Raw genomic sequence first — 8,800 nt, 5'->3', positions numbered from 1 at the left:
TCCCCCCCGCGGGGCCCCCCCCCCCCCCCCGGCCGGTCCCAGCAGCCTCTGAGCCCACCGTAGCAGACTGGGATTATAGGAGGTAAAACAAATATGGATTTCTATAGGTGATGACCAAGGGCCGATGCTGCAGAAAACTAATCCATAAACCAGCTGTGCCTTTGCCAAATCCGCACAAGACACATGGGTAACACCCTGGGTCAAGGGAGGGTTTATAGCTCTCGAAAGAGCCTAATCAGAAGATGTCTTGAGTGACTTCCTGCAAGGCACAGTTCTGTCTTGAGGATAAAGGGAAAAACTCAAAGGAAGCAAATCACATCACAGCTATAAGGAACAATGATAGTGTTTTGGGATTCAAAGTGCACTAGTGAGGAGGGGGAAGAGAAAGAGAGAGAGAGAGGAAGTGAGACAACAGAAGGAAATGGGGTCTGTGTCATTTCCCACAGGAATCCTCCTACAGCTTCTGCTGGAAAAAGATAAGGCTGCCCCGGAGGCCAGAAGAGGTAGACACCACTCTGCAATTGTATTTAAATTGATAAGATCAGAGAGTCAGAGAGCTGGAACAAGGGTTATACGAGGTCACTGGTTCAAATCTGGCTTAATTCGGCATTCATGACCAATTCTCTCTCCCTAGACAGAAAGGTCTGGAAAAGATTTCAGGTCATCTCTGTGGCTTTCCTACAGAATGCATAACCTGTTTCCTTATGGTGTTTTCATTCTGCTCTTGTTGAACACCTCCGAAGCAGCAGCTTGGACGCCTTCTGCTGACCTGCGGTGCCAGCAGCCCTACCTAAGCCTACAAATTGCTGCCGTTTTATTCCTGCAGGAGCAGTGTAACTACCTAAATGAGGTAACGGGCTACTTCCCTTGTGGAGGGACACAAGGTCACTTTTTAGACCCAACCTGAGACTAGATCGCGCAACATCACTGCAACTGGTGCAGCAGAGAACCTGGGAAAGGAGCTTCTCTGTGATTTTTCCCTGTCTCATGACTCGCCATACACAGCATTTGGAAAAGCATTGAAATGGTGAGAAAATAAGGAACCATCCAGCAATTTTCTCTCTTGCTTCCTAGACCTGCCTTCATTTTTTTATGGATGGAAAACCTGATTTCAGCCTTCTCGTTGCAGGGAAGAGTTGAAGTGCAGTCAGAAATGTATGGCTCCTGTATGTCCCCTGGGGCTACCAGGGGAAGTATTCAGACCTCAGCCAAGACCTCTCTCTATAGATCACTCCGCTCATATAACAGCAGGAGCAAAGAAAATGTCTACCTGTATAAGGCGAATCTCGAAAGGCATCTTGTGTTTTAACTTGCCTCATTCCTTTCTGACGGTTTTGACCCAGTGACTTGCTTCTGTGTCTTCACACCTCAGGCTGCCTCCAGACTTCAGCAAAGAAGGGTCCTCAGTAAGGCGTGAAGGCCTGGTTACCTCTTCCAGCTTCTGCAACGCAGATGCTGCCACAGGAGCCCATGCTCAGTGTGCACTAGTGAAGACAGCCCTTAGGAAGTGGCATAAATTCCATATGGTGATTACATAATTTGTCTGACGATAGGTCTTACGGGGAAAAATGTGTGTTACCTCTCCACAGAGAGCGCCTCTGTTTTTTCTTTGTCAGCCATGTAGGCTGCATCCAAGAGGTGCAAGAAAAGATCTTGGTAAGTCAGAGGGGCATTGCTGGTCAAGTTAAAGAAAATTCAAGCCTGATCTTTAGTCACTTTAAACTTACTTGATGCAACTCTGATAATATAGAAGGTGCTTGTAACTCCAAGAAGATCATACGCAACTAGATGTCTGCTGGGTTCATAACCCTTGAGATCTTTAGGTGGGGAATCACTGCTTGTGATTTTTAACTAAGATAAATAAGATGACTGGAAAGAAAAACTGACTTGAAACTACCAAATTGTTTTGCAACATGTTCACCTGTAGGAATGTCCACTTACAGTGTGTCTGTGAGGCTGCAGGGCTGCCACTTCCACTCAATCTTCGGGTCAGGATTCCCGCTTACGGTGCACTGGATTTTGTGTTTGCTTCTTAATTCCACCCGCTCAATCTTATCAAAATCAGTTTCCTTTTCATAGATTTTGGGTCTCTCTAAAGAAAAAAAAAACACCAACAACAAGTTAAACTCAAAAGAGCAAATTTACATCCATAGCCATGGTCTTGTTTCCATCAAAGGTTTTGAAACCTTTCGCTGTCATCACTGAGAGATGATTTAGTGAGGGTTGCTGAAGGTGTAGGGCAATTACCAGCAATACTGAAAGTATACATTTGCAGGAACATGGGTATTAGTTGTGGCGTTTCAGAAAATACATTGAAATGCTACCACATTCATCCTAATTGCTTTCAAATGTTGTCGTGGGCCTGCTATACTATTGGAAAATTTATGCCGTGAAACAATCTATTGGTCGGGGACTGCAGGGTCAGGCTGTTAGTCTATGTACTGTGGGCAAAATAGCATTCGACTTCTGATGTCACCTCCTGAGAGGAACCTTATCAAACAGCTGCTGTTCTGCAATATTGTTACCATTGTGCAGGTTCTCCCCAGGGTTTTGGAAAAAAAGTCTTTTTGATCTGAAAACTTTGCTTTCCTTTTCTGTTTATGTGTAACGTGCACTGGATGAAGGGGCGAAGAAAGCAAGGAAGAAGTGGTGGGGAGAAAACACTTGTGGAGTAATGCCAAGAAATTCTCACCAACAGCAAAACCATTAAAAATGTCACTGCATTATTCACATCTGGAGGGGTTGTACAATCACACCCTTGGACTGGAAATGTCTCAAGAAGAAACTTTTGTGTGACACTTTCAGGGCTGCTTGTTGCCAGCAGGAAAGAAATGCTTTGTCCCATCTACTTCCAGCTCCCACGGGAACATGTGAAAATGAGAAATAATGCTAAAAAATCCCCAAAGTGAACTGAACTTTTCCTAACCTCGGAGAGGGTGGGTTTGAGTTTGGGGTGAAAGCACAGGCTCTTCCCTTATGCAGACAGCTCTGCCCATCCCTAGCCATATCTCTTTGTCTGCTTCTCATAACAGGAAATCAAACAGATTTATTGGTCGGGGTCCCTCTGTGGAACACCTCTGTGCAGCCAAGTGCGGCTGCTTTACACTGAGGGCTTTTGACAAGTTGGGAAGTGAATGTAGATTAGATTTCTATTTTTCAGGTTAACTTATTTTTTCTGCTGTCAAGGAGGCCCCAGATATGTAAATATGAGCTACTGCCCACCTCATCAATCTTGAGCCCTTTCCCTTTTTTTTAATAGCTTTTTTTCCCTTCCAGCCCTCTACTCTTACGAGAGGACTGACCAGGCTGATCCCGTGTCTTGGTGGGATTCTTGCTTTCCGTTTCTCATGGCTGCCAGGTCAGACTCTGAAAGATCTTCTGACCTCATCATTGCCTGAAAATACATCAGCGTTTCCTTCTCCACCACATGAAAGGAGTATTGACTGTAGTTGGTTCAGCCATATCCTAACTCCCATGCTAAACATTAGCTGCTTTAAAGAACCTTCATTAGGCCCTGATTAACATTTCACTTGAAAAACCCAAATGACAGGCTCTTGGTCTTGCTCTTGTGTTCCCTTTTGCTTTTTTGATCCCCTTTGGTTGAGTCTTGTTTCCCCGTCTGTCTGCAGATGATGTTCTATCAGGCTCAAAAAATCCGCTCCTCACTCCTTTGTCCCTTCAGACAGGGAGAGGAGCCGTCTTTTTGTGAAGGAGAGGATGAAGAAGGGAGCAGATGGGAGAGTACTTCAGACTGTGGTTAGGGTCTCTCAAACTCACATCCTCATCTGTAACACGGACACAGGGTTTCCTGCACCGCATCCTCTGGGTTATGGAACGTACCGCTGATCAAGTGCTTTGAGATTTGTGAGCAATTCACAGGACAAATTATGGGGACTAATGTTGAATTTCCTTGTAACTGGCATCTCATTTCCCATCGGTAAATTATTTCTGATCATAAAAATAATTTTGTAAAACTTCCTGGAGAGAGAAGCACATTTTTCATTCTCTCGGACATTTTTCTTTTCAGTCTCAAATCCTGTGTTCGGCATGTCTGGACTGACCTCAAAAGCGTGATTTTCACTTGGAGAAAGAGACTCTGAGTTCAGTGTGAAAGGTTACTCAAGTGTTATGTGAAAGGTTACTCGAGTGTTCTGTTTTCTGGGCTGCAAGAACAAAGCTTTACACACCTGGGGAGGGAGGCAGTATGTTTGTGTGTTTTTGTGTGTGTGAAAGAGCACGGGGGGACAAGGTTTGATTACAATCTTTTAATATTAGGAGATTTCTCTATATTCTTGGTGAAATGACGAACACATTGACTGTCATTTAAATTATCCTTCTAAAAAAGAAATAATAATTTTAATTTGATCTAATTCAAATAAGAACATACATGAGTGACGAATGAATTCTTAATTCCACAATTACTTTACTGCATGGCACTATTAAATATTACTTGAAACCTAAAATGAGTCAAAATGATTCATCAATTGAAAAAAATATTTTTTATGAGGCTTAAGCAATTATTTTCTTAAAACCTGAGGGGCTGGCTAAAAATGCCTCCCCATCATTTCTTTCACAGCGCCTTATAACGCAGTTAGTGTGGGGTCGTAGCTAATTATGGGCATGACACTCAGAAATGGAAGCAATTTTAACAAGTGTCTCTCTCTTTTTCCCTGCAAAGGTTGTAATGGTGGTAGGTTTTATTCTGCAAATGACTCTTACTGTGGCGCTACCGTGGTGGGGATGAGGCCCTTCCACAATTTTGAACGTGCCTTCTTTGTGCTTGTAAGGGCGTTGGCATTGGCCCCAGCGCACTGCAGGTTTGTGATGTGGAGTGTGGGGTACTCATAGCGGGGATATTTCTTGGGCTGAAAACTTTCCAAACCTCTGCACACTGTCATGGCCATTTTACCTCTTCCCGTGCCCCCTGAAGGCAACTGAAGCTTTTCCGTTCACTTTGCTCGCTGCTGGGCCAAATCCTATTTACAGAAGTTGCCTCCGGCAGTGATGGAAACAAGTTAACTGGCTTCTGTGGTGGATACTGGCCTTTTAGATTTGCTCAGACTATAACTAGATAGTTGGCTTAGCGGGCTGGCATCTGCAGCAGTCTCACCTGCAAAAAGACTCTCTACATTAGTGTGATGAGGAGATTTTAGCTTAAAGCCAGTGATTATCTAAGGTTCACCTGGTAGTGTATTTCTCAGATAACTCTCTCCCTCCTCCAAACAATGCTTTGCTTTCTCTTTCATGTTTGCTTACTAAGCAGCATGGTGGATTATGCACAAACTCTTGTTTGTCTTCGCTCATGTTTAGGTGTGAGGTAAGGCTTGGGGTACAAATCCATTTGTAAGCACCGCCGAAGTCCAAGTATATTTCTGGTTGCACCTTAAATTATGCATCTAAAGTGTGGATTTCATCAACACACATACATTTGCATGTGTATTGCTGTTTTTCAAGCATGCAAAAAAAAAAGCTGTTGGGAACGGAGAGCTTTAGCAGGCATTGGACTAATAGCAGTACAAAGTTGAGTAAATGAGCAAGCTGCCTCTGCGCAGACCCTGCAGTGCACCTTGCCTCCTCCAGCAAGTGCAGTGCAGAGTCCTCCCTTCTCCTTGAAGCTCTGCGACGGTGCCGAGATCCTGACCTACAGCACCCTCTGCTATCCTAACCTTGGGCTCGCTGAACACCTTCCTATAGAGCCTTGCCCCCAACCAGCAGTCCTGCCTGCTACAGTAGTGCTGAACTGCAAGAGGAGATCTTTAAATACGCTTCATTCCTGATGTGAAGTATCCTTCGCTATCCCACTTCTTGCTTCCCACTACCCCCCGCACCGAGATCTGCCTGCTTACTTTCAGCCTCCACTGCCCACCCCTTGGCCATTGCCCTCCCCAGACTGAGTTTTCTCAAGCAGAAGCCAAACAAACCTTAAAAGCTTTCTCATCTCTGGCTGCATTTGGAACCGCACAGTGTTCAGATGGCTTTAAATGTATCGAAATAAATGGGTTTTTGGCTTCTCTGGCTTAAAGTATACTTGTATCCCCAACTCGCTTTGCAGAGGTGCAATTGCTGGTGTGAGAGCTGACCTGAATAACTAAAGACTTTGCTGCTGCTGCACTGTGAAATGCAATCAAAAAGCAGTTCTGCTTACTGTAAATTTCAAATTGATCAGCATTTTGTAAATCTCACCTTACTTTCTAGTGTTATCTTTAGTTTGTGGCATTAGGAGCAAATAATAGTACAAGGATTAGGACATTAACCCTCTGGCATTACCCCTTTTGCAAGATACTCTTCTATCTCTAAATTCATTGCAGATGTTAGTATGGGGTTGCACACTTGTCACCCAAAGGAGCACCCAAATATAGAGGACAGCACATCGAAAGTTTCCCTGCCTTTTTTAGAGAAACTTTGCTTTACTTTCAGTGACCCCTGACTGAACTGGTGTTTACGTACCTTCCCCACTACCATTTAAACTGGGTTTCAAAAAATCTTTTCACATTAAGTACATCATTAAAATAACATAGAATGATCCAGTGAAGCATTTAGTCTCAACCTTACGTACTGGTTGCTGGACACGGGGCTTCATTAAAACTACTGATAGAGAGGCAACTTGTTTTCTATTTAACCTTTCTGTTTCCCAAAAGCCAAAATAATTTGGACTTTAGAATCTTTCATCTGATGTTTGTATGGTACTTAATGGAAATATAAGCTCTGCAAGTTGAGCTAGGTGAATATTCTGTATGGTAGATAGGAAACTCATTAATGCAAGTTTGGACTGGTCAAACAGTATGGGAAAAAGAGGATGAAATTTCATAGAATCATGGAATCATAGAATCGTTTAGGTTAGAAAAGGCCTTTAAGATCATCGAGTCCAACCGTTAACCTAGCACTGCCAAGTCCACCACTAAACCATGTCCCTAAGCACCACATCTACATGGCTTTTAAATACCTCCAGGGATGGTGACTCCACCACTTCCCTGGGCAGCCTGTTCCAATCCTTGACAACCCTTTCAGGGAAGAAATTTTTCCTTACATCCAATCTAAACCTCCCCTGGCGCAACTTGAGGCCGTTTCCTCTTGTCCTATCGCTTGTTACTTGGGAGAAGAGACCCACACTCACCTCGCTACAACCTCCTGTCAGGTAGTTGTAGAGAGCGACAAGATCTCCCCTCAGCCTCCTTTCCTCCAGGCTGAACAACCCCAGTTCCCTCAGCCGCTCCTCATCAGACTTGTTCTCCAGACCCCTCACCAGCCTCGTTGCCCTTCTCTGGACACGCTCCAGCACCTCAACGTCCTTCTTGTAGTGAGGGGCCCAAAACTGAACACAGTATTCGAGGTGCGGCCTCACCAGTGCCGAGTACAGGGGCACGATCACTTCCCTAGTCCTGCTGGCCACACTATTGCTGATACAGGCCAGGATGCCATTGGCCTTCTTGGCCGCCTGGGCACACTGCCGGCTCATGTTCAGCCGGCTGTCGACCAGCACCCCCAGGTCCTTTTCTGCCAGGCAGCTTTCCAGTCACTCTTCCCCAAGCCTGTAGCGCTGCATGGGGTTGTTGTGGCCCAAGTGCAGGACCCGGCACTTGGCCTTGTTGAACCTCATACAGTTGGCCTTGGCCCATCGATCCAGCCTGTCCAGGTCCCTCTGCAGAGCCTTCCTACCCTCGAGCAGATCAACACTCCCGCCCAACTTGGTGTTGTCTGTAAACTTACTGAGGGAGCACTCGATCCCCCTGTCCAGATCATTGATAAAGATATTAAACAGAACTGGCCCCAAAACTGAGCCCTGGGGAACACCGCTTGTGACCGGCCACCAACTGGATTTAACTCCATTCACCACAACTCTTTGGGCCTGGCCATCCAGTCTGTTACCCAGCGACGAGTACGTGTGTCCAAGCCATGAGCCGCCAGTTTCTCCAGGAGAATGCTGTGGAAGATGGTGTCAAAGACTTTAGTCTTTTAGTCTTTAGTAAAAGTCCGCCAACTGGATTTAACTCCATTCACCACAACTCTTTGGGCCTGGCCATCCAGTCTGTTACCCAGCGACGAGTACGTGTGTCCAAGCCATGAGCCGCCAGTTTCTCCAGGAGAATGCTGTGGAAGATGGTGTCAAAGACTTTAGTCTTTTAGTCTTTAGTAAAAGTCCGGGTAGACCACATCCACAGCCTCTCCCTCAGCCACTAAGCAGGTCACCTTGTCATAGAAGGAGATCGGGTTAGTCAAGCAGGACCTGCTTTTCATAAACCTGTGCTGACTGGGCCTAATCACCTGGTTGTCCTGTATGTGCCATGTGATGGCACTCAAGCTGATCTGCTCCATAACCCTCCCTGGCACCATGGTCAGAGTGACAGGCCTGTAGTTCCCTGGATCCTCCTCCTGTCCCTTCTTGTAGATGGGCGTCACATTTGCTAACCTCCAGTCAACTGGGATGTCCCCGGTCAGCCAGGACTGCTGATAAAGGATGGAAAGTGGCTTGGTGAGCACTTCCGCCAGCTCCCTCAGTACCCTTGGATGGATCCCATCCAGCCCCATAGACTTGTGTGTGTCTAAGTGGTGTAGCAGGTCGCTAACCATTTCCCCTTGGATTATGGGGGCTTCATTCTGCTCCCCGTCCCTGTCTTCCAGCTCAGGGGGTTGCATACCCGGAGAACAACTGGTCTTACTATTAAAGACTGAGGCAAAGAAGGCGTTAAGTACCTCAGCCTCTTCCTCATCCTTTGACACTATGTTTCCCCCCACATTCAATAGAGGACGGAGATTCTCCTTAGCCCTCCTTTTGTTGCTAATGTATTTATAGAAACATTTC

General features: G+C 45.7%; 1 protein-coding gene across 2 annotated transcripts in view; it reads right to left on the bottom strand.

The window, feature by feature from the left end:
- Window positions 1-8,800, bottom strand: part of LOC103894108 (vascular endothelial growth factor receptor kdr-like) — a 143,358-nt gene that overhangs the window by 59,435 nt on the left and 75,123 nt on the right. For both annotated transcript variants that reach the window (XM_009273425.1, XM_009273426.1), the window contains exon 10: window positions 1,942-2,092. In XM_009273425.1, coding sequence (XP_009271700.1) covers window positions 1,942-2,092 — 151 coding nt within the window. The remainder of the gene's footprint in view (window positions 1-1,941; window positions 2,093-8,800) is intronic.

Source organism: Aptenodytes forsteri, unplaced genomic scaffold (genome assembly GCF_000699145.1).
Source record: "Aptenodytes forsteri isolate BGI_AS27 unplaced genomic scaffold, ASM69914v1 Scaffold191, whole genome shotgun sequence".
Classification (NCBI taxonomy): domain Eukaryota; kingdom Metazoa; phylum Chordata; class Aves; order Sphenisciformes; family Spheniscidae; genus Aptenodytes; species Aptenodytes forsteri.
Note: the sequence above shows the minus strand (reverse complement) of the source record. Positions and strands in the feature narration are given on the sequence as shown.